We start from the raw sequence: 24963 nt of genomic DNA, 5'->3' as shown, positions 1-24963 counted from the left end.
CCAGTGGCTCTCTGTCTCCCAAGAGGCAACTGACCATTCTGGAAAATGTTATCACCTGTTGTATGGTACTTCCCCAGTGAGTACAGTCTGTATCAGAGAGGAACAACAGTAGCTCTGAACTTAAGCAGGCCACATGTTTTGTCTTTTTATTTATTAATGATTAAAGTTGTCATATTAGTAAAAGGCCAATGAGGCACTCTCATGCTCTGAAGGTAGGGAGGTTGCTGGACCTCAAACAATCATAAAGAAGATATATATTACTCACTACATAAAAACACTAAAATGAAAAATACACTGAACTTACGGGAGAAGAAAAAAACACATGAAGGAACCTTTTTAATCTGACATCCCTGCTTACAGCATCTTTTTCACTTTTAGATGTCAAGTAAAGCAACAGCTGTTTAACAAACCCACTATGCTGGATTTCAAACGAGGAGACATCAGACTCAGAGACTATGCTACGGATTTCTACAAGGCACTCAGCTCCACCATCCACCTGAAAGAAAGTATATTAGGGTAAGGTTCTGTACTTTAGTACCCACAGCACAACACCCACAATTAGTATTGCCCAAAACAGTGATTTTATTTACATTTTCCTGCTGCTGCATGGAAGACATATACAAAAGGGGAAATAATGATTGAAAACTGTAGCTTACTATAGGCAAAGCACTGACAATTCTGTACTAAGTGAGTGAACTTAAAACACAGGAAAGTAATTTCTATAATTGCAGTGAGAAATCTTAGATGTTACTTGTAACAATATTGCAGTTTGTCCCATTTAGAAAAGGAGCCACTAATACAAAAGTTATACAAGGTGCTGTTGTGTGTTTTGCAAAATACAAAAAGGTAAGATATTTAATGTTCTGCATTCCATAACGTTTTCCCGCACCAGGCTGTGTAGATCACGGTTTCCAGTTTAAGCGTGTGTGTATTTTAAATTAACTTGAAGCCTGTGCCATACTTTCCAACAAGAATCTCAACTGTAACAGCTGCCTTGTTTTTAGGGCTGTCGAGGAGACAAATACAAGACATATAAAGCAAGGGAATTGTTTTGTTCTAAAACTAGAATCTAATTTCTGAGTGGATCCTAAATTTGGCCAGGATGAATGAGTACTACTACCTCGTCAAGAAAATGCTAAGCTTTCGCACTCATCCCTCTGAAGTCCTAATCAAGCTACAGATTCTACTGTGAGATTTTCAACAAAATTGATCTGAGAGAAATGTAATAGTGCTTTACAGCCATTTAATTATAGGAATTTTAATAACTGAAAAAGTGCTATTTGAAAAATCACTAATGGGGAAAAAATAAGAATTGGAAATGAAAGTTAAGTCACTGAAGAACTTATACAAAAGTAAGGTTTTTACATGCTGGTATGATACATTTAAGTTTCTCAAATAGTACTGCTGCAACTTTAATTGCATACTAAAACTCCTTTGTTACAAGGTGGTGGCTCTTGGATAGCATAACTAGGATGGCGTTTGAGACACTATCTAGAGAAACTAATAAATACTTCCTTATAAGCATAGCTATTCTTTTCCCACTTAATCATTTTCATTGCCTCCAAAACCCCTTCCAAATCAAGTTTCCATTTCTAACCTGGAGGTTGAGTTGTTCAGTTGCAGTGCAAAGTCTCTGTAATACATTTAGTGCAGGATTGCTTCCATCCATGTTCTCAGAGTTAAAATAACGCTCCACAAATTTATGGGCTTGTTCCTTAATCCAACCCTTAATTTTCTCTCTGCAAAAAAGTATACAAGAACAAGCTGATCAATGCATGCCACATTTAACATTTGCACACTAAGTGTGTGTATACACACACACACACACACACACACACACACACAGAGCGCGCGCGCAAGCGAGCAGAACAAGTTTTCAGATAAGCAAGTAATACTTGGAAGATGAGGAGCATCAGTTCCCATGTATGCGATCTCGGACCACAATAAAATGCTCCTTCTCTCCAGGCCAAACCAGTGGGGTGCTAGAAAGCTCTCCCATGGCTTCCATTTTCTCCATAATCACAGTTCTTTCCCCGCCAGGTCTAAATTTTCCACTCACCAGGCATTCCTTTTTCCTACCTATTCTCTTTCAATTTCTACTCTGCTTCCTTTCCCTCGCCTTCTCCTCTACCTCTCAACTTTTCCCCCTAGATTCTCTTCCCCTGTCTCATTTTTTTCCTCTCCCACGCTGGACTCCATTGCTCGCTCTCAGCGTTTGACCAAAGAGGCTAATTACTGAAATTCAGGGCATCAAGTAACCCTGTTTTAAAGTAGTTTGATTTAATCCTTACTGAACAGAATTTTACTTCCTAGAACAGAATTTATTACATTACCTGTTGTTGGATATGGTGTCCTTTGAGGCAGCCCTTGCAAGACCACTGACTCCTGCTGTGCGTGCTGGTTCAATGTTGTTGCTATTGGACTGTGTGCTTAATCTCCCCCAAGTTTTAGGATTCAAGCTTGCCAAGAAGGAAGATTTAGGAGACTGAGTAGTTGTAGGGCTTTTAGCTTGGGGGGGAAGGGAGAATGAGAGAAAAGGAATGGGATAGAATTAAAATAAAAAAAAACAAAAACAAAAAAAACATTGATACACCCAAGTTTCCAAGAATCCTCTGGTATACTGTCAGAAGTATTTAGTATACATTAAATATTTGAGAGATTGCTGTGTTTTTAAAAAGTGATTAGTAGGCACAATGCGTGTCTTTTCATTTATCTAATAGTCTTCACGGACTACTTTGCAGTCTATTCTAAAACTAATTTACCTTGATTGTCTACTTTGTCATCATCTCTTGGAGGTGAATACTTTGGCCTTCTGGGCCCACGTTTTGGCAGTCGTTTTCTCTTTAAAACATCACTTAGTCGGCTGTCAAAAGTTAAAAATAAGCAGCATATTACATCTACTTTATACTTCATTGGGATGTGCTTTAAAAAAAAAAAAAGCCACCCAAATCTCAGTATTATGTAACTATGAAACATCTAACTGCTATCTTTGGGCACACACAGAATGGCAGCTTACCATTCACTTAATTTGGGATCAATATTCCCAGTTTCTGAATGACTAAGAACTTAAACATTGCACTTCCAAGTCTATTTGGTGGCATTATGACTTAAGACAACAGACTGACTTAAGTCACCTTTCCTATTTTAATGTGCCAACGTATTTAAACCTCTAATATTAAAAGTTAAATAAAATAAATTAATGGAAACAAATAAAATAGTCTATTGCCATCAGACATTTACGAGTTTCACCAAGTATAAAAGCAAGTGTTTTCACAAGGATTCCCTTTTTTGTGTTTCTTTCCCTCCTAACCACCTTCAAAAAGGTACCACACATGGCACCGACCATTCCTTTAGAGCTGGTCAACACTGTCCACAGAATGAGACTGCAGCCCTCATGATTTCGGCATCTTCTGGTCTCTTAACTATGCAATGCTAGGGTGTGCTGCATCTCTTTACAACAAGATCATTAGGTAGCTAAATCACATTTAATACACATAAAGAAAATTGACAAACAACAGCTTGAACATTATGAAATTTTACTTCCTTAATGGAAGTACTAAATTGAAGTGCATTGTTTCTGCAGCAGCCAAAGTCAATCACTAGAACACTTTTTCCAGGATTTTTGAAGTGTTGGTAAAATAATACAGGAAACTTGAGTGAATATTACTTTTGTCTATACACAGGTAATAGGAGATCTTGATTATCTAATCATGAAAAATTATGTGTTATGTGAACAAAAATAAATCTAAGATTTAAAATTTTGATTGTGTTGCTGATCACAGTGTGATGTTTACCTAACTACCGACTATAATCACAAAGCAGTGTAGTGTTCTTGCCTTAGGGGTTCATAAAATATTAATAGCTTTCAGCCTGATCTTTAATGATTCTGAGCAACACAACTACCATCGCACTCAGAGTTATGGGTCATTGCTGACTCTCAGAATCACGCCCTTTTTCAAACACAAACACACAAATTGAACACTTACCCCTGTGGACTCAGATCCAGAGAGTCTTCCCGGCTGTGTTGTAAGCTGGGAGACCCCAAATCTGCAGTTGCATTACTGGCAGAGGTGGCTGTCCCAGTGCTTATTGTTGTAGTGGTACCCAGAGTTCCTGATCCATTAGTGCATGCTTTTGGTGGGCTCGTCAGCAAAGCCTCAGATTCTGCTAGATTTTTCACTTGATGCATCACCCCTTTCCAAAGTTAAAAACAAAGTGTTTATGCTAATCTTTAGACATGCAACTCTTGCAAATATTGATATGCACCCCCTCACCCAATGATTGTATTCAACAGTATTTTGAAAGTATCCCTTAAACTTCATAGAAAATATATGGTTATTGTACTAGTTATAAGAAAAGGAGTACTTGTGGCACCTTAGAGACTAACCAATACAGCTCACTTCATCGGATGCACACTGTGGAAAGTGTAGAAGATCTTATTATATACACACAAAGCATGAAACAATACCTCCTCCCACCCCACTCTCCTGCTGGTAATAGCTTATCCAAAGTGACCACTCTCCTTACAATGTGTATGATAATCAAGGTGGGCCATTTCCAGCACAAATCCAGGCTTTAACAAGAACATCTGGGGGAGGAGGAGGGGGTGTAGGAAAAAACAAGGAGAAATAGGCTTGAATAGAGACTGGGAGTGGCTTAGTCATTATGCAAGGTAGCCTAAGTTAATTGTATCCAATTTGCAAATGAATTCCAATTCAGCAGGGTGGGAGGAGGTATTTTTTCATGCTTTGTGTGTATATAATAGGATCTTCTACACTTTCCACAGTATGCATCCGATGAAGTGAGCTGTAGCTCATGGAAGCTTATGCTCCAATAAATTGGTTAGTCTCTAAGGTGCCACAAGTACTCCTTTTCTTTTTGCAGATACAGACTAACACAGCTGTTACTCTGAAACCTGTACTAGTTATGATATCCAAAAAGAAAACCAGTATCAAAATATAATAGGAATGGCAGAGACCATCAGGATTGGCAGGAAATCCAGACTTTTTAAAAACATGATTACTTGGTATAACCAAATAAAGCATAGTCAATGTAATTTCAACAAGTATTCTTAAAGTCTAAAAATAAGTCTGCTTGCTTCAAATAAGTCTTTTTCAAGTTAATTTTAGCACTTTCAGAAAAAAAAGCATTTAACACCAAGAAAAGGTTGATTACCTTCTCCCCAGTCATATGGCTAAAGAAAAATTTTCATGATTTCCCTTTATATTATTTTTATAGTAACCTCCATTTCCTGCACATGGTAGAGGTCTAATTTACAGTTTAATAGCATAAGCTCTCAATTCATCTGTCTAAGAAACATACATTAGAATTTTGCTTATTACCTCAGATTAAGAGTAAATAAATAATGAAAAAGAGTACATTTACCTTCTCTTCTGAAGTAAACACTAAAAATGTCAGGTAATTTTTGCATTAAGATCTCTGCCATCTGAAGGGCTCCAACTACTATCTTAAGGTCTTGACTTGACAACATGGAGGCAATATGACTAGAACAGAAAACGTCTGCTTTAAAAAGTTTGATTTCTCAAAGCTTTTGAAAATAAACCTTATTTATTAAGTTAGAGCCTCTAAATATATAGTTAGTAGAAAAGTCAAATGCAAACCCCTGTATCACACCTTTTATTTTTACATAGAAATATTAAAAAAGCTGATGGAAAGGGTGGTATAACTTACATTCCCTTAACCAGCTATATCCCTATGCTTAATCAGGCATGTGCATACATGCATGCATGTTGGCAGTGGTGGGAATTAGAAAAGATTTATACCACAGGCAGGAAGTGGTCCCTGAAGAAGTTTAATTTCCAGGAAGAGCTGCTAATTCAGTGCATTGCCTCCCTCACATATTAGGCTGCTCTGGTCCCTAAACACATTCCTAGGGTACCACGTTGGGGCTGCTTTGTGCTACCACCAACACAGTTTATACATCTTCTGCTATAAGGGTCTTCTTTTACAGTTTGCACCATCAGAATACTAGAGTTAATGTGTCCCTAAATTTGTAGGTAAGTTGGCTCAATATTTTAGTTTTAGAAACTAAGGAAGTGCTTGACATCACTATTTGACTATATAATAATCAGTAACTAGCATCTATCCATAGGGATTCTTTGGTTGAGATGTTTAATAAACTGCTTACAGTTGGGCTCCTAAAAGCACATTTAGACAGAGTTTGATTTTCAGAAGTGCTGAACACCCACAGGTCAATGTGAACTGCTTTGTTCTCATCTCAGCACTTTTGAGAAATAAGGTTAATGCCCAAGCACTTTTTTTTCTTCCAACTTTTTTTTTAAAAGGTTCGTTCACAAGCACAAAGAAACCCACCTTGAAACGGCATGATTTTTCAGTACATCCTTCAGAAGTTCAGCGTCAGCAAAATATATTATCCTAAGAATTGCTCTAAGGCACTTGTGTCTAACAGCAGGTCCAGCGGAAGAGCTGTACACTTCATAAAGAACACCAAACAATGTTTTAATAAAGGATTTAGCCAATTCTGGGTCCTCTTTCATTAGCTGTGCTCGAGCATCATCCTTCTTTAATTCTGAATGTCCACCTATAAAAGAACACAGATTGGACACCTGAGTCACTGTGCAGTTCACTTCACTTTTACTCTGGCATTTGCCTTTGTTTTTTTTAAACTGAAGTGGTAAATTTAATCTCTATTTAAATTCAAGACAAGAGAATAAAGTTGGTTTTTAAAGATACATTACACTTTTGGTGGAACTAACATTTATAAGAAGGTATCCATCATAGTATTCTACTCTTGAAAGATACTGTTGGAGTTCACATCAATATTTCTTTCTCAGATCTTTCTCAATAAATTTTTGAGGTAAAGGAGTAAAACAAAGCAAGTCTTCAGAATTTAGAGGTTTAAAGAAAGTTTACTATCCTCATATAAGACTACCCACACTAAGAAAATGGTATATACTCCAGAAAGTGGCAGGGGAGAATAATCTATTCCAACCTCAAGTTTGCCAACTTACCCACAGCAGCTGATAAAAAAATTTCTGGAACCACTTCCAGTTCATAGAATTAATATTGTGATTTACTTAAGACATTTTAGTCAATAATTCACCTCTGGCTTAAATGTAGCCTTGACTCAAGTAATCAAAATAAAGTTTCGAGTTCCAAATTCAAAAACAGACAATTCTGATTAGCTGAGAAACAGATAGCACACTGAGCAATATAGTATAAATAAGAGACAGCCAGAGATGCAGGATAACTCAAAAGCAGTACTTACTGGTATTACTATTGGCTAAGGGGTTAGGTTTTCTCTGAATGGCACGTGCTGTTCCAGTGTCTTCATTGATTTGCTGCATAGAATTGAAGTCAATAGTATAAACACGTCCCAGGGTAGACAGACTTATCTCATCCTCCCCAACCTGATGAGCTGCCTGAGAACAAAAACACAAAATGAAGCAATTTAAAAATAGAAATACTGACAAGTAAGGAGGCCATGTTATAAATAACCTCATGTCCCACAAGGAATGGGAAACTTTTTTTTTATTTTAAACAAGTTTAGAGTGCTATGTTCCATTTTACAGTGTGCTGAATGATAGCTTGCTTAGAAATTCTGTCTGACAGATACATAAACATGTTAGAAAACTTTCAGAAAACAGTCTTTGAAGTGAAGTGAAGGCACTTTTCCATATAAAAATGAGGGTTTAATCATCCTACTTGCCCTTGCTCCATAAAGGAACTATGACTCCCATAAACAGTAGTTAGCAGTAGGGATGAGATAACTTTTGAGACTCTGCAATGATTTGATCATGTCCTTGTGCATTCTGGATAAAGTTTATTTGTATCCAACCCCAGGATTCATATCCCAAGGCAAATGAAAATTGAGAGCTTGGGTGCCTCACCTCAAAATCCTAAAAGGCACTGTCTGCACCACCCTTGGGTATACTAAATAGCTCTCTGTACAAAATAAGGGTCTCAGTTGAGGCCTTTAGGTCCAGCCGAAGTGAAAATTTTGAGTACTCTGACTGCTCTGTGGACAGCAAGGTTAAGAGATATTCCCAAGGTAAGACCGCTCTTAAGATCACAGGTGCAAAAGTGCAAGGTTCTGATGAACATATTATACAAGTAGCTGACTAGATGTTTAATAATTCACCCAGTTTTGAAGGAATAGAGAAATACTGCATTATCAAGCATTTAGTTTCACATTTCAAGTATGAAGCTGTGATAAGGCTGGCACTTATATTAGCCAATGTAGAGTTTTAGAACAAGGATGGAGAAGTGAAGCAACATTCAAACCCGTACACCAAAGCACATACTTCAAATGTATGCTTGAAATACTACCTCAATTATCCGGCTATCAATCCTGTTGTAGGGATGCCACAGACCCCTGTCATCTCGCCACTGCCAAATTGCCCCATCTGTGTTTTGTGCATTTCCTTTCTTTAGCATAGTATCAACAGCAAAGATTCCTTCTTTAGGCAGGCAAGGCATCAGTTCACTGAAAAGAACATCAAATCAACTTTTGGTAACACTAATTTTTTTTTTTTTATGTACCAGCATTAATAGTTTGAAAACTATTAGCCTTCATTTCAGTAATCATGAAATTAGTATGTCAACAAAACTTGAAAAATAAGACTGTGTAAAAGACTTACCATATAAGAGAAGTAAGCTCATAAAGTTCTTGAGGACTTCGTGGAACAAGATCAATTTGTTCTTGACAACTCCCATTTGAGGCTCCACAAAGAAGGAAGTGAAGTGTTTCTGCAATATCTTTAAAACAATTGTTTTATAGTACAGTATTGTCCCGGAGTCAGAGGATAGTGCCTTAATGTGACAGACACTGCACAGAATAGACAGTTCCTGGCCTAAAGGGTTTACAGTCTAAGCCCCAGTCTACACTACGAGTTTAGGTTGAATTTAACAGCATTAGATCGATTTAACCCTGCACCCGTCCACACAACAAAGCCATTTTTGTTGACTTAAAAGGCTCTTAAAATCCATTTCTGTACTCCTCCATGATGAGGTGATTAGTGATGAAATAGACATTGCTGGGTCGAATTTGGGGTAGTGTGGACACGATTTGACGGTATTGGCCTCCAGGAGCTATCCCAGAGTGCTCCATTGTGACTGCTCTGGACAGCGCTTTCAACTCAGATGCGCTAGCTAGGTACACAGGAAAAGGTCCAGTAACTTTTCAATTTCATTTCCTGTTTGGCCAGCATGGCGAGCTCATCAGCAGAGGTGACCATGGAGTCCCAGAATCGCAAAAGAGCTCCAGCATGAAGCACAGAGCGAACAGGAGGTACTGGATCTGATCACTGTATGGGGAGATAATCCGTGCTATCAGAACTCCGTTCCAAAAGACAAAATGCCAATCTATTTGGAAAAAATCTCCAAGGGCATGATGGACAGAGGCTACAACAGGGACCCGCAGTAGTTCCGTGTGAAAATTAAGGAGCTCAGGCAAGCCTACCAAAAAACTAAAGAGGCAAATGGCTGCTCCGGGTCAGAGCGCCAGCCAGGCCGCGTCTATGATGAGCTGCATGCAATTCTAGGGAGGCCCCTACCACTACCTCACCCCTGTCCGTGGACACCTGCAAGGGGGAGTCTCACGCAACAGGGATGAGGATTTTGGGGACAAGGAAGATGAGGAGGAGGAGGAGGATAGCGCACAACAGGCAAGCAGAAAATCATTCCCCCTGACAGCCAGGAACTGTTTATCACCATGGAGCCAATCCCCTCCCAACCCTCCCAAGGCGGGCTCCCGGACCATGAAGCCGGAGAAGGCACCTCTGGTGAGTGTACCTTTGTAAATATAATATATGGTTTAAAAGCAAGCGTGTTTAATGATTAATTTGCCCTGAAGACTTGGGATGCATTCGCGGCCAGTACAGCTACTGGAAAAGTCTGTTAATATGTCTGGGGATGGTGCGGAAATCCTACAGGGACATTAAAGGGGACATTCAGAGGTGGCCATTCCTGCTGGGCTGTTTGCCTGTGGCTGAAAAGAAATCATCCCCGCATTTAGTCACATGGTGTGTGTGTGTGTGGGCCATTCACACTGAGCTGTTCATGTTTGGCTGGCAAGGATCTTCCCTGATAGTAGTCACGTGGTGGGAGGAGGGGTGAAGTGATCATCCCAGAGAATGGGAGAAGGCTGGGGGGGTTTAGTTGCGTTTGTGCTGCACGTTAACCCAAAAACCGCAGCCCCTCCTTTTAAATGGCCAACCCAATGGGTGCTTGGTATGGGAAAGAAGAATGCTGCTGTTTGAAACCATTCCCACATGTTATGAAGGTTGAAGAAGCCGAAAGACTGTGGCTTACCATGGCTGCCTGCAAGCCAAATTCTGTTGCCCGGCCCTGAGTGTGTGATCTCTCACACCAAACCGGCAGGCCCTCAATACAAGAGGCAAAATGCGACCTTTTACCGACAGCACATGTGCTAGGTAACGTTAACAGCTTGATTCACCGTGAAAGAGTCTACTCATTGTTCTCCAAAATGTGTCTTTTTAAAAGTTACTCTCCCTTTTTTTCCCCTCCCGCAGCTACAAATGTTTCAATGCTCCCCCTATCATCTCCGTTCCAGAGTCTACTGCAGATAAGGCGGGAAAAAAAATGCACTCATGATGAAATGTTCTGAGCTCATGCCGTCCTCCCGCACTGAAAGAGCTCAGCAGAATGCATGGAGACAAACAATGGCAGAGTCCAGGAAAGCAGAAAATGAATGCAAGGACAGGAGGGACGAGCAAGATGAGAGGTTGCGGGAGCATGATGAGAGGAGGAAGGATGCGATGCTGATTCTACTGGGGGAATCAAACTGATATGCTCCGGTGTCTGGTGGAGCTGCAGGAAAGGCAGCATGAGCACAGACCGCCCCTGCAGCCCCTGTGTAACTGCCCGCCCTCCTCCCCATTTCCATAGCTTTGTTCACCCAGACGGCCAAGAACGCAGGGCTGGGGGAGGCTCTGGGCACCCAACCACGCCACCCCAGAGGACTGCCCAAGCAACAGAAGGCTGGCATTCAAGAAGTTTTTAAGTGCAGTGTGGCCTTGTCCTTCCCTCCTCCCTTCATCCACCACCCCACCCGGTGCTTCCCTTCTCCCCCACCCCTCCCAGGCTACCTTGGCAGTTATTCCCCCATTTGTGTGATAATTAATAAAGAATACATGATTTTGAAACAATAATGACTTTATTGCCTCTGAAAGCAGTGATCGAAGGGGAGAGGTTGGTTGGCTTACAGGGAAGTAGAGTGAACCCAGGGGGCGGGTTTTCATCAAGGAGAAACAAACAGAACTGTCACACCATAGCCTGGTCAGTCATGAAACCGGTTTTCAAAGATTCTCTGATATGCAGCGTGCCCTGCTGTGCTCTTCTAATCACCCTGGTGTCTGGCTGCATGTAATCAGCAGCCAGGCGATTTGCCTCAACCTCCCACCCCGCCATAAACGTCTCCCCCTTACTCTCATAGGCATTGTGGAGCACACAGCAAGCAGCAATAACAATGGGAACACTAGTTTCGCTGAGGTCTAACCAAGTCAGCAAACAGCGCCAGCGCGCTTTTAAATGTCCACAGGCACATTCTACCACCATTCTGCACTTGCTCAGCCTATAGTTGAACCGCGCCTTACTACTGTCCAGGGTGCTTGTGTACAGCTTCATGAACCATGGTATTAAGTGGTAGGCTGGGTCCCCAAGGATAACTATAGGCATTTCAACATCCCCAACAGTTATTTTCAGGTCTGGGAAGTACATCCCTTCCTGCAGCTGTTCAAAACAGACCTGAGTTCCTGAAGATGCGAGCGTTGTGTACCTTTCCCGGCCATCCCACGCTGATGTTGGTGAAACGTCCCTTGTGATCCACCAGTGCTTGCAGCACCACTGAAAAGTACCCCTTGCGGTTTACTTACTGGCTGTCAAGGTGGCCCGGTCCCAAGACAGGGATATGCGTTCTGTCTATCACCCCAGCACAGGTAGGGAATCCCATTGCAGCAAAGCCATCCACTATGACCTGCACATTTCCCAGAGTCACTACCCTTGATAACAGAAGGTCAACGATTGCATTGGCTACTTGGATCACAGCAGCCCCCACAGCAGATTTGCCTACTCCAAACTGATTCCCGACTGACCGGTAGCTGTTTGGCATTGCAAGCTTCCAGAGGGCTAATGCCACTCGCTTGTGAACTGTGAGGGCTGCTCTCATCTTGGTATTCTTGTGCTTCAGGGCAGGGGAAAGCAAGTCACAAAGTTCCATGAAAGTGCCCTTATGCATGCCGATGTTTCGCAGCCACTGGGAATCATCCCAGACCTGCAACACTATGTAGTTCCACCAGTCTGTGCTTGTTTTCCAGGCCCAGAATCTGTATTCCATGGCATGAGCCTGCCCCACTGCCACCAGAATGTCCAAATTGCTGGGGCCCGTACTTTGAGAGAAGTCTCTGTCCATGTCCTCATCACTCTCATCACTGCTCTGCCGTCACCTCTTTGCCTGCTTTTGCAGGTTCTGGTTCTGCACATACTGCTGGATAATGCATGAGGTGTTTACAATGCTCATAACTACCGTGGTGATCTGAGCGGGCTCCATGCTTGCCGTGGTATGGTGTCTGTAGGAGAGCAGAGTTGCAGTGGAAGTGGTGGAGGACGATGGTTAGCACCGCGCACGTTTCCCAAGGAAGAACACACATACCCGGGAGCCCATGACAGATAACATGGAGAAATTTGCTATTGAGACAATAGCAGCAGAGCAGAGCTGCAGCGTAAGCCGTGTATGACGACGGCTAGCAGTCCTACAGCACCGTCTGCTGCCAGCAGCACCCAGGACACAACAGCGGTGGGGTCGGTGAGCTGAGCTGAGTAGGCTGTATGCTTGACGTGGTATGGTGTCTCAGCAGAAAAAAGGTGCAAAACGATTGTCTGCTGTTGCTGTCACGGAGGGAGAGGCGACTGACGATGTACCCAAAACCACCCGCGACAATGTTTTTGCCCCATCAGGCATTGGGAGCTTAACCCAGAATTCCAATAGGTGGCGTAGACTGCAGGAACTGTGGGATAGCTACCCACAGTGTACCGCTCAGTAAGTCGATCTAGCCACGGTAGTGAGGACAAACCGCCGACTTAATGTGGACATAATCGACTGTATAAAATTGATTGCTAAAAACTCACTTCTATAATATCGACCTAATTTCGAAGTGTAGACATACCCTTAGTAGAAGGCAAAGGGTAGGGAAAGGGATATAAAACATACAGTGACTGTTTGGAAGTGTCTTTTTTTTAAAAAAAAAAAAAAAGAAAGTAAAAAATTTACAGGGGGTTTATCTAAACAGGAAGAATGTAAGAGAAGGAAGACTGATGAGGAGATGGGGATAGGGACAGAGAAGGAAGGAGGGGAGCATGCAGAGTACTGAGGCTGATGTTAGAAAGGGGAGGGGGAAGTTGGAATAAAAGCCAATCAGCACATGGGAAAGAATGTCCTAAGCCAGAACTGCAGACAACAGCACAATGACACCCACGTTCTTTCACAGTATTTCTTAAAAACAGTGCTTCTATAATGCACTTTCTCCACCCACTAAACGTAGTTGGAACAATTACTTGTAGTAATGTTGTGATGGAATTAGTTTCAATAACTAGCATTGACTCAAAACTAGTTTAAACCTCCAGCAACAGCTGAAAGCCAAAGATAAAAAGAATTAAATTCTCCATCTAATTTAACTGTGAACCAAACTTTATATCCCAGTACAAATATTGTGTCACTATTGCTTTTTCCTTATTCCACATATTTCTATAGGCAAGTGTGGTATATTATAGATTATGGAGTGTTTAATAAAGTCAGTAACATTTATGGACACTATGCTTCCTGTTCTAATAAAAGTACCATGACAAAAAAAAAAGTGGAAGTACAGGAAGAACACATGCACTTACTTTGCTTCATAAGTTGAACTGCTAGCGTAGGACAATTGGAGCACATTAAGGAAAACATGCGCACCACCATGATGAACATTCCTGAGCTCAGGATGGGAGGAGTCACTACCAAGAGTTGCTGAATATTTGTGAGCAAATCCTTAGAGGCAACCTGCTGAAGCAAATTCTTAAAGAAAAAGAAAAAAAAAAAAAAAAGGAAAAGTAGAGAATTTAGAAAATTCTAACGGATTTAAAACCTTTTAAAAAAAGTACAAGAGAAACTACATACCTCCTCATGTTGGAAGTTGTCCACCAGCCGTGCAAAACAGAGACAAGTGCTTTCTACTGACTTTTTGTCCTATTTTAAAAAAAAAAAACAAAAACCACTCACATTGAAAGGTATTCAAGAGCCTGTATCAGATAGAATTCTGCATGAAGTCCCCTTCCTCCTAGAAAACCCATCACCGAAACCCTACTTTTAGAAGCTTCCAAGCTGGAAGTGATAAACTAACCCCCAAATTCTTTATGCCAAGATCACCTTCCCCGAACAGATATATTGGTATGGCTCACAGCCCTGTAAGACTATTAATTGAACTTGAGAGTTATTCCATTTTAGATCGTAAAACGCAAGTTTAATATATTCACACAATTTCTCAAAGTGGAAAACCTAGAACAGCCTTAATGCTAAGTTTAAAAATGTAAGCAGCCAGGATATACAGATGCCACAGAAGACTGAAGTCTCACAGCATGAGGCCAATCCTGCTTCCCAGGGGGAAAAAAAGGAACTTCTCCCAAAACCTTTAACTGTTTTCTAGTCTTTTTTCTAATTTTGCTTCAAAAGTTGCTCCTACATATAGCTTCTCCAAACTCCTTTTACCAAATTGCTGAAATTATGCTTAATCAAACTTCATGACTACCCACACAAAAAAAACTGTTTGTTCACTCACCTACATGCAACTCATCCCCAGTTTTTCTACCTTAAAAATAACCTGGTGTATATTTACAGCATGTACAAAATCATTAATTTAAGGTTAACATTAGTATGCACAATACTAGGACACGAGTTATTATTGGTTTTGCCAAGTATAGATGCCTCTTACCAATATGTACATTATTCCATTACCCCAATAAAAAGTTTTAGTACTGAGCATAATCACACATATTATACACACTTATAATCCTCACCGCTACAAGATTTAAGACTTTTTTAAAAAAGTGACTAACTCACACTGATCCTCCCCATTAAGAAAGTAATCAGTAGAGTTAACATGCTGACAAACCTAGAGAGCTCAAGGTCAGAGCAACTGGAAAGAATGTTACTTACCTTACAGCAAAACTGTGGTTCAAGATGTTTTTATACACAGATTCCACTCATGGGGCACAAGATCAGATTCTCTTGAACAACACTATCAGCTGGGGCCATGCCTGTCCCACCTCTTGCTCCCTGTAGCAAGAGGGCTTAAAGGGCAGAGCAGCCACAACCTATATCCAGTTCCTTAGATAATAAAAATGCCACTGAAGCAGGACTGCTATCTGCAGGGATGGAGAGTGGGTCATGGAATCTGTGTGGATGCAACATCTGCATACAATTTCTGTCAACAGTAGACTGTTCTCTCTTGAAGTGATCATCAACTCAGATTATACTCTTGCTGATTAATAAGCAGTTGCCCTGAAGCTAGGACATGGATAAGTGGAGGCCTATCAAAACTAAGGTGCAGCCCAGAATCTTACACCTGGCAATAATCAGTGGCTCAAGCTCCACGTAAGTGCTCTTCATCTCTCTGATATGGGGAAATTACCCAAACAGACCACAGAGGCTGCCTGAACTCTAGTGGAATGAGCTACAACCTGTCAAGGTGGACTTTTCTTGGCCAATGTTTAACAGGAAGTCACACTTGGGAACTCAGTGCTTGATAATTTACCAGTATCAAAAATACTGGAAACAAGGGAGACAGGGGAGAGATCATTGTAGAGGAGAATCATTACTACTCTGTCCTGAAACTTTTAAAGCCAGCTGGCAAAGAAAATCTTTAAATTAATGTCCTAAAAATGGGGGGAAAATGTGCTAAATACTGTCCAAGAGCAAGGAACACTGAATATAAAGAATTCTTTCTTGCAGCCATGGCTGGTAAGAAGGAAATGAGTATGGGTTGCAGGTGCCATGCCCTTTTCGTCCTCAGCTACAGGGAGAGATAGGACACTCGGGGGCAGGCATGGGTCCACAGACACTGCTGTTCAAAAGAATCCGATTTTACATGCATGCACATCAAAAATTAAATTTGACTGGACAATCATTCAAAGACAAAAGCTTCTGAAATCAGGTTTATAGTTGGGTAAGTATGTATTAATCTGAATAGATAGCTTTGTAAAAGCTATTCACCAATTTCTACCACGGATCTCGGAAATACTGAAGAAACTAACTGAACTTTTAAAATTAAGTCCACTGCCCACAAAACAGACTATCCATTGTGCAGCTTCATATTCCCTTTTAGGATCCTACTTCGTATGTGACTGGAAAAAGGTAGCAAGTGGCAACTTCAGAAACGTTGTCTGAAAGTGCCCGTCTGCAATGGATGAGTGCCTAAACTAGTTTTCCTCATCTCCATTGACAGGATCTATTAAGTCTGACTTGAGACAATATGTCATACTTAAATACTAGTATTTTATTGATTCTGCTGGCAGTTTACATAACTGCCAAGCCATAAGAGTTTGCAATACACCGATCTACAATCTTTCAGGGTTTTTTGTTTTTTTATTTTTAAAAACAAACCTTTAAAACTTGCACCCTTCCTGTTATTTTAAGTAGCATTTTGTCAGTTCCTTCTTGCTCTTTGCCAACACGATGAAAGAGCCCCAAAACATTACAAGTATAAAATTCAGACTAAGAGAGCTACAGGCAGCTTTATACCTCCATAGCATGTCAAAATGACTAGTCAATGTTTTATAATGGCTTCTTACCTGATGGGTTAGCCTTTGTGTAAGCAGTGGCAGAGAATCTGCAACAAAGTGAAACTCATCAGGTGTGATGCTCTGGCAGCAGTTGGCAGCAATAGCTAGTGCATTCCTCTGGGCATTTATGCTGAAGAACTCCAGATACAGCAGACAGTCTGCCAACCCACCCTATAATACAGAAAGCTGTTAAAGAGAAGTATTCTCTGTCAGTGGCAATACAGTGACAGAAATTTCTGGGCTATAATTACTCTTTGGGAAGAACTTGTGCACCACCCAGTTTGTGGTGTAGGAGCCATCAAAAGAGGAAACAAAAACTTCAAGCAAATATCCTTTTTCTTTCTATTATGGAAAATTACTTACTGCCTGCAGAATAGCTTTACTATGTCTGCGTGATAACATCTCCAGGGCAGTCAGTGCCTGCTCTGCCACATCAATACACTGAATAACTTGCAGCTAGAACAAAAGAAAGTAATTAAATGAATTACCCGTTAAGAATATCAGCTAAGTTTGAGTTAACACTCTACCTTACATATTGGATTCTTACAGAAATTTCATCATCTTAACAAAAAAGTACTTCTAATGTAACTGAAGTATTTCTCTGTAGTACAAATTGTAGGTAATACAGTACATATTTAGTGTTTGAAGATATATTTACCTTTCCACATTGAATTAGAGAAACAAAACTCAAGTCACAACTAGCTTCATAATACTTTATTCCCTCAAACAGACTTCAGGAACTCAAGTTTGAATTTAGGGGCTTTCCTAAAGCAAATGGACTCTAAAACCTGTTCTATGGCAAAACTGCTTTAAAAGTTTTTGGGAACTGGAGAAAATGTTGGATGTTGTAATGAAACAACAAATATGGTTAAGGAATCCACTAACAGCAACATAATACTTAAGTGCATGCCCTCACACGTCTGCCTGGCAGATTTCCTCTCAGTATTAATTTTAACCAGGAGTATGTGCTCTTTGGACTGTTGAAGTGTTATTCGTGGGACATACTAGGTCCTAGTCAGCAAAGTTCGACATGCAGTTTACCAAAGGAAGGAAGGAAAAGCTCCAGGAAAAAACTGACAACCAAAATGACTAGAGCTGGAGGCCAAGACTTCTGGGAAACCCTTGCTCAGAGATTTAGCCATTACTTGGAAATGCAGAAGATACCATCTAGTTGGAAGGAGTCCAACACATTTTGCTGTACAAGAAGGGCAATCGTGAAGATCTAAAGAACTATTGTCCAATAATGCAGTCTCTTGCATGCCTACAAACTGTTCACCAAAACAACAACAAAAAGTGAGACTCTCAGAGTCTGGACAAACAGCAGCCGAAAGAGCAGGCAGGTTTTCGAAGGAATTTCGTCACAATGGACCATAACTTCATTATAAACCAGTGATTGGAGAGCTCAAGAGAATACAAGTTCCCTTTATGCATTGCCCTAGTCAATTAGGAAAAAGCATTTGACCATCTAGAGATCAATGCAGTGCTGAAAGCTCTTGCAGAGCACGGCATTGACACAAGTACATCAAACTACTAAAGGAAGCAAATTCTGACTGCACTACGGATATAAAAAAAACCAAACAAAACAAAAAACCCCACACAACTGTTTGGCACTCCTTCACATGCCAGTCAAAAAAAGGTGTGAAGCAAGGAGACAGTTTCACCGAAACTCTTCGCAGCCTGACGGAAAATGGTAATGAGGCAGATGAACTAGAAGGGTGCAATCAGCATCAACAGAGAGCAATTAAACCACCTCAGAGTCATGGCTGATATTGTGTTGATTGCCAAAAACACTATCAAACTACAGAAAATGCTGCGAGAGCTCAACACAAAAAGCAGCCAATTCGGACTGAAAATAAACTGCTCTAAAACAAAACGTATGCGGTCTGACGCCTTGCCAAAAGACCAAATAATAGTCAAGGGAGAATAAATAGGCATATAGTTCAAATTCTTCTAGTTGGGTCAAGAAATTAACATATGTCACTATCAGGAAGGTGAACTCTCGTGAACAAAGAGCTGGTAGGCGCACGCATTCAGTTCTATCAAGGATGTCCTCCAAGGAAAACACGCCAACCTCTTGAACTCAACAGTACTGCCGGCAGTGTTGTACAACAGAGAAACATGGGCACAGACAAAAAGATAGAGGAGCAACAACTGTGGGTCATGGAGAGGGCCATGGAAAGAAGAACTCTGGTCATTTCAATCCGTGACCGAATCCCCAGTGAAGTGATCAGACAGGAGAGCGGAGTGCAGGACGTTGTTGTTGAAAAGCAGGTACAGTAAAACGCGATGGGTCGGGCATACAGCTAGGCTCACTGACAAATCGATGGACTGCAGCAGTCGCCGAGTGGTATCCACGGGAACTGAAATAACCACTCAGCCGACCTCCAAAGAGATGGGAAAATTTTATCGTGAAAAAGGCATGGCTGCACATGGAGAAGGAAGGCCAGGATAAGAGAAGAATGGAAGACATGTGATCGGCACAATCTATATGAGGACTGATGGACTGATTGATCAAGGTGATTAATTTTAACAAACAAAGGTTATTGTTTCACCTAAAAGACTTGCACGCTACGTAGTCAAGTCCAGGTGCTGGGGAGATGGGACTCGGCAGGTGTGTGTATGTGTGTTCGGGTGCATGTTGGTGTCCGGGTGCTGGGGAAATGGGGGCCAGGTGTGGGGGATGTCCAGGGGCTCGGAAGCGTGGGGGGGGGAAGGGAGTCCAGGTGCTGGGGAAATGGGACTTGGTCAGGGGGCGGGGCAATGCAACGCGACAACAGACTGGGTGCTAGGAGATGGGACTCGGTGGGGGGAGCAGGGGGAAGCTTGACAAGGAAGCCCCAGCTGCTGTTGAGGGGACATCATATGCTGGGCTCCTGCTCCCCACCACAACCTCACCCCCATCCCCCTCCCTTCACTCCCACATTCCCCTTCCCCTCTGCCTCTTCCCTTCCTCCTACCCAGCCCCACCATGGGCACTCACTGTTGCATAGAAAACAATAAGGCTCCCAGCACACAGAAGGGGAGCATGACTGGCACTAGGATCCAGGAGACGGCATTCAGCTGCAGTCAGCTGAGCTGAGATGCAGCCTCCTTCAGCTGGGGAGCTCTGCGCTTGCAGAAATGAGAGGGGGGCAGTGGCAAGTAACCCCGTGTGCCCCCCCATGCCTTGCCTCTGTTTGGGAGGAAATCCCACCCTCCAAATAAACTGCACCCACAGTCCCGTTCTCCCCGTCTCCCCCACCACAGCTTCCCTTTGCTTCCCTGCTGTTTTCCACAGGGAAGCATGGGCATTCTGCGGGTGGGCGGGGGTCTGTGGGTGTGCAGTCCAGCAGAATTTCCCCAGGCATAATTTACTTTAGGCTTCTCAAGTACAATTTAACTTCCCTCTCTGAATGCCTTTTGCTAGGAGCACACCAGGTGACCAATTACCAGCAAGTTGCTTGCATGTGTTTGAAATGAAGCCATCTAAACTTCTAGCCACATCCATAAAACAAAAGCCACCAGCAGGCTGGAATGCAGTCCAAAACTAAACGTCTTTCTGAAGCCCCAAAACCAAGACTGAGCCACCACTCTTTTCCATTGAGTCAGCAAACCTACAAGACAGACCTGTAAGTCAAGGAGCTCTCTAGAAGATACCTTACTGTACACCTGTGTGCTCATGTGTAAGCATAAAAAGGAAGTATTGGTGGTGAACTGAATTAGTCAGAACTCAAAATAAAAAATTAATATATATAGATTTCGTTGCAGTGTCATTTGGAAATGTAATTTGAGTTTCCCGTAAACCAGGTACTAATTTACAACACTGAAGGCTAGCTTTTTTCTTCTGATGCATTTTATCTTAATTACAATGGTTATAATAATAAAAAGAATGCACTTTTTTGCATGGGTGGAGAGTTATGGGGATTACTCAAAGGTAAGTGTTTGTCCTTAAGTTTTGTGTACTAATTTTAATTATTTAGGGACATGACTATTGCTACCTTTTCCAAAAAGACAGGAATTGCATCTACCACTACAGCAGATGATCTGGGAAGTGCTTCCATCATGTAGGTTAAGGCTCGACAAGCATGGTTCATCTATTAAAAAAAAAACAAAAACAAAAAAACCAAACAGTTAGATGGAAAAAAACTTAAGTCCACAGGAAGACAATTAGCTCATATCTATGTCACTTACAATATCAAAGTTGTGCTCCATCTGCAGCAATGTTATCTATAAAGAAAAAGATTAGGAAATGAGTAAACAGTTCTGATTTGGTACAAGTTACCAAAAGGATATTGTTTTTCTTACATTCTACAAATATTTGAAAACCTGTTATGATCATTTCAGTTTAGTTTCACTTGCAACACTGGATCTTTTTGAAGCTGTCACAACAGCTCCTATAGCATTTAATGAAAATTGTTAAAGGAATCCAAAAATCAATTTAAAAGGAGAAATACACTTTCTACAGCAGAGAAAGCTGAAGAATTTTAAAATACACATTAAAAATATTTCTGCTCATATGGATGAAGCAGCTTTTGATTGCTATTACACATTACAGGTTATTGGCTTTAGAGGAGTCCACCCCCCCCACCCCAAAATGTACAAAGCCCATTGACCATGCAATGTAGTCAATGTAAAGAACGTTCATTGTTTTTGTTGTGTTCATGCGCACACATATGCACAGCCCTTTTATCCTCATGATTAAGATTTCTGTCCACATGTTGCTTCCGGACTGTGTCGTTAAAAACAGATGGTATCAGGAGTGATTTTTTTTTAAGTCTTTGATAAACACCTGAAATAGAAGTTTACAATGGAAAGTTCTTCCTCAAGCACTTCTGTTTTCTTCCATATCACCCACATGCACAGGAAAGATGCCATCAAAATTCATAAAGCCGCCAACATATCCACTTTTAAAGTTCTGTGACCTCTACCTTTCTCACACTGCTCACAAGTCACTCCTGTCTGGCTTTGGTTAAGAGAACAAGGAGCTGTGACTTCTACTTTCATTCTAAAGTAATTTTATTGGTACTGTATTCATCTCAATCTAACTTCCACTCGTGTCCACTTGTTGCAGTCTGTCTTGATACCCAGATACCTGTAAAGTTTTCTAGGGCAAGGATATCCTTTGTTACTTGTCTATACAGTGCCTAGTGCAATAAGACCCAGTTTTACCGGAATTCCCACATGCTATCGTAACAGATGGCAGTCATGCTATAACAGAGCACGGTGCAACTTAACACCTGTTATGGGTCCACAGTCCATTTAATGCCAGGGAATATGGGACTTGAAGTCCACAAGGATCACCTGCTGATACACTGAGGGCTTGGCATTTATAGCTTATAGGCATGGCTGCTGTAGATGTACAGGACAGCATGGAGTGTTCTACTGGGAGCCCTAAAGGAGAACAATTGTGGCCACTAGGCTTCTTCCAGGAGAGCAAGAGAGATTTGAGTGGGCCTACGTAAGAAGGCCCAAGATTGCCAGGAACTATCAAGGACTTCCGGAAGGACAGTTCATAGATCCTAGTGACAGGGCTGTAGAGAACCCCTGCGGCTGAAGGATGGTAGGACTGTTACCACTCATACATGGGTGGGAGATGTATTAGCAGACTAGTGAGGAATCTATGGAAGCCAAAGTGTGTACAACAAGCACTAGAATAATAAACCCCAAAAGGAGACTTTTTTTTTTAAGTCATGTGTTGTGTGGGGAGGGAGGCACAGCCCCCCCCGGATGAAAAAGGGTACGCAGACCTCATATACATACATACATACATACACCTTGACAGAGCACCACAGCAGTCTTCCTGGGTACTAATATGTAAATGGAAAGCTATCCATTTGCACAGACATGTCTGTGTGTACCTGACTACATATTAGAACTCAGGAAGAATGCTGAAGTGGCCTGTCAAAGTACGTATTTATGATTGGGGTCGGGGTGTGTATACCCTCTATATTTCTAGTCCTCTGCAGTGCAATCCATACATGGAATTTTATGAAGTTTCTATGTATCAATACTCCCATGAGCCAGTCTAGAAAGGGTACTCACCACACTGGCTACATAAAGTCATTGCCCCTCACCGAACCCTGCTTTAAGGACACAATGCCCTCTCTCTCTCTCTCTCCAGCCAGCTCACACTCCAGTTAGGGGCCTCAGAGCTATCAAAGCAATCTGTAGGAGTACAGAATTAACCTATAGGGTGTTTTTTCCTTTTACTATTTAGCAAGTGTGCAAAAGCCATGGGATCTAAAATTGGAGGAGAGGAGTTTAGTAGTTTGTTAACTAAACTATTGTCTGATTAGAGGAAGTTGTTGAAAGTGAAAATATTTTGTTGGTATCATAAGCCTTTAATGCTATTTCTGAGTCCAGATGAACCAGAGGCTACCAAATACCTCTTAAATTTAGAAGTTTCAAGAGTACTTCTATTTTACTGTTGAATCCTTTTGCTATACTGTTTAAATACTATGTTTCACACAGAAATATATAAACAAATTTGATCCTTACCAAAGCTGGTACAACACTTTTGACTGGAAATCCACCTAATGTTTCTTCATTCCCCATGACCAACAACTGACACATCTCAATTACTGCCTGTAGCTGCTGACTTTCATCAGTGGCTTGGAGCCCCTGAAGAAGCTGTTGGGCTTTAGAACCTAGGAAAGTAAAGATCTATTAATACTTGTAAATATTTAGGGTAATTAATGCTGTGATCACTTATCTTACCAAGCAGAAAGTTTGTTTTCTGTGTGTTCTGTGACTTCAGAGATTTTTTTTTTTTTTGGGTCAAATTCTGCTCTTAGCTTCCCTTGCCATGCAGCTGAAATGAGCATACAGGAGCAACTGTGCTAAAATTACCAAAAACGATCTACCTAGCATAAGACAGGATGGCTAAGGTGGTGGGGGGTAAATACCACTTCTTTAGGAAGTAAGCAGCATATACTACTAGGGTAGTGTTCTGTTCTAGCTGGCAGACGACATCCCCTTGTTGGTTGTGATGTGCTTGCAGGCCTGGTCCTCCTCCTAGTTCTTTTGACTGCTAGGTAAACATCCCAGCCTGCTGCATTGTAGGTATACTGAACTGGAGGTAAGAAGAGGATAGAATTTGGTCCTTAGTAGTCCCTGCGGACAGCACTGACCTGTGTTTCAAAGAGGTGCTCAAACAAACAATTATCCCTCTAAAATGATTTCAAGCCCATCTGACCATTGTGCATTAGGGATGCCATGTGCAAAGCAGTTTTCAAAACCTAATCTTGAGTATGGCTTTTCAAAAACCATAAAAATTAAAATAAGCATTGTTTCAATTCAATTAAGTTACTTCTTGTTAAAGAAGTATATATAAGCCAAACTAAAAAAAAAAGTTAAGCCAAACGTAGCTTCTTAAAAGGAAGATAAAGTTAAATGCTTGTAGCCAATGTTCCACAACTATGGAGTAAAGGAGGGAAGAAACTTAAGTTTTAGTGTGCTGGAGTTCCTTATGCTATCTAACATTATTCACTGGATTTAATCTTAAAAATTAGTTGCATTTAAATCCTTACACAGATAAAACATTAGATTTACTAGTAGCCAAGTTTAACCAGTCTGAAAGCTGCTGACAGAATTATATCTGACAAGATATAATTTACTTACTAGCTCCACTTCCAATTGTCCTGTGGAAAAGCTGTGACATGCGAGGACCAAGAGGGCCAAACAGGTGAGGAGGAAGACCTCTAGCCTCTAACAGAGCTAGAAGCAAACACAGAATATTAAACGGCCATTTTCATAAAAAGTTTCCATGTAACTAAGTCTCATGAACTTATAAAGTTATAGGAGTTTTGAAGATTTAACACAGAAAAAGACAAGACGACGCTACATGGATTTCTCCTAACACCAGTAAAGGCGAGTGAACTACTTGTTCTCCCAAGGTTACCCTTTACTCAAGTGTGGCTTTAAAGTCAAATGTGAATCAAGACTGTGAAAAGACTGTTTTTTGAAGAGCCAGGAGGAATTCTGGAATTGTGTCAGTTTCTCTGAAGTATTTACAAGAAAATAAACATTTATTTTTTTTTAATACTAAAAATAGTAGGTTCTAGTTTCAGTCTGAATGAAAACTATTGTAAAAACAGTTAAAGGGGATGGCAAAAACAATGGAACTGGGCAGAACAAGTAAGCTGTATAGGAGAAGTAGAATAGACAATGTTA

General features: G+C 41.2%; 1 protein-coding gene across 8 annotated transcripts in view; it reads right to left on the bottom strand.

The window, feature by feature from the left end:
• TRIP12 (thyroid hormone receptor interactor 12) overlaps positions 1-24963 on the bottom strand; it is a 152351-nt gene that overhangs the window by 43694 nt on the left and 83694 nt on the right. For 7 of the 8 annotated variants that reach the window (XR_013347117.1, XM_077826439.1, XM_077826438.1 and 4 more), the window contains 18 exons: positions 24412-24507; positions 23290-23438; positions 20983-21018; positions 20790-20885; positions 17176-17268; positions 16822-16983; positions 14153-14221; positions 13885-14050; positions 8622-8739; positions 8311-8467; positions 7250-7403; positions 6334-6562; positions 5386-5504; positions 3987-4194; positions 2763-2863; positions 2334-2508; positions 1598-1739; positions 305-496 (listed from right to left, as the gene is read on the bottom strand). Coding sequence is in view for 7 of the 8 variants with exons in the window: in XM_077826439.1 (XP_077682565.1) it covers positions 305-496; positions 1598-1739; positions 2334-2508; positions 2763-2863; positions 3987-4194; positions 5386-5504; positions 6334-6562; positions 7250-7403; positions 8311-8467; positions 8622-8739; positions 13885-14050; positions 14153-14221; positions 16822-16983; positions 17176-17268; positions 20790-20885; positions 20983-21018; positions 23290-23438; positions 24412-24507 (2462 nt within the window). In the remaining variant the exon portion in view is untranslated. The remainder of the gene's footprint in view (positions 1-304; positions 497-1597; positions 1740-2333; positions 2509-2762; positions 2864-3986; positions 4195-5385; positions 5505-6333; positions 6563-7249; positions 7404-8310; positions 8468-8621; positions 8740-13884; positions 14051-14152; positions 14222-16821; positions 16984-17175; positions 17269-20789; positions 20886-20982; positions 21019-23289; positions 23439-24411; positions 24508-24963) is intronic. The other variant, XM_077826443.1, reaches the window with a different exon arrangement.

This window comes from Eretmochelys imbricata, chromosome 9, assembly GCF_965152235.1.
Source record: "Eretmochelys imbricata isolate rEreImb1 chromosome 9, rEreImb1.hap1, whole genome shotgun sequence".
NCBI lineage: Eukaryota > Metazoa > Chordata > Testudines > Cheloniidae > Eretmochelys > Eretmochelys imbricata.
Note: the sequence above shows the minus strand (reverse complement) of the source record. Positions and strands in the feature narration are given on the sequence as shown.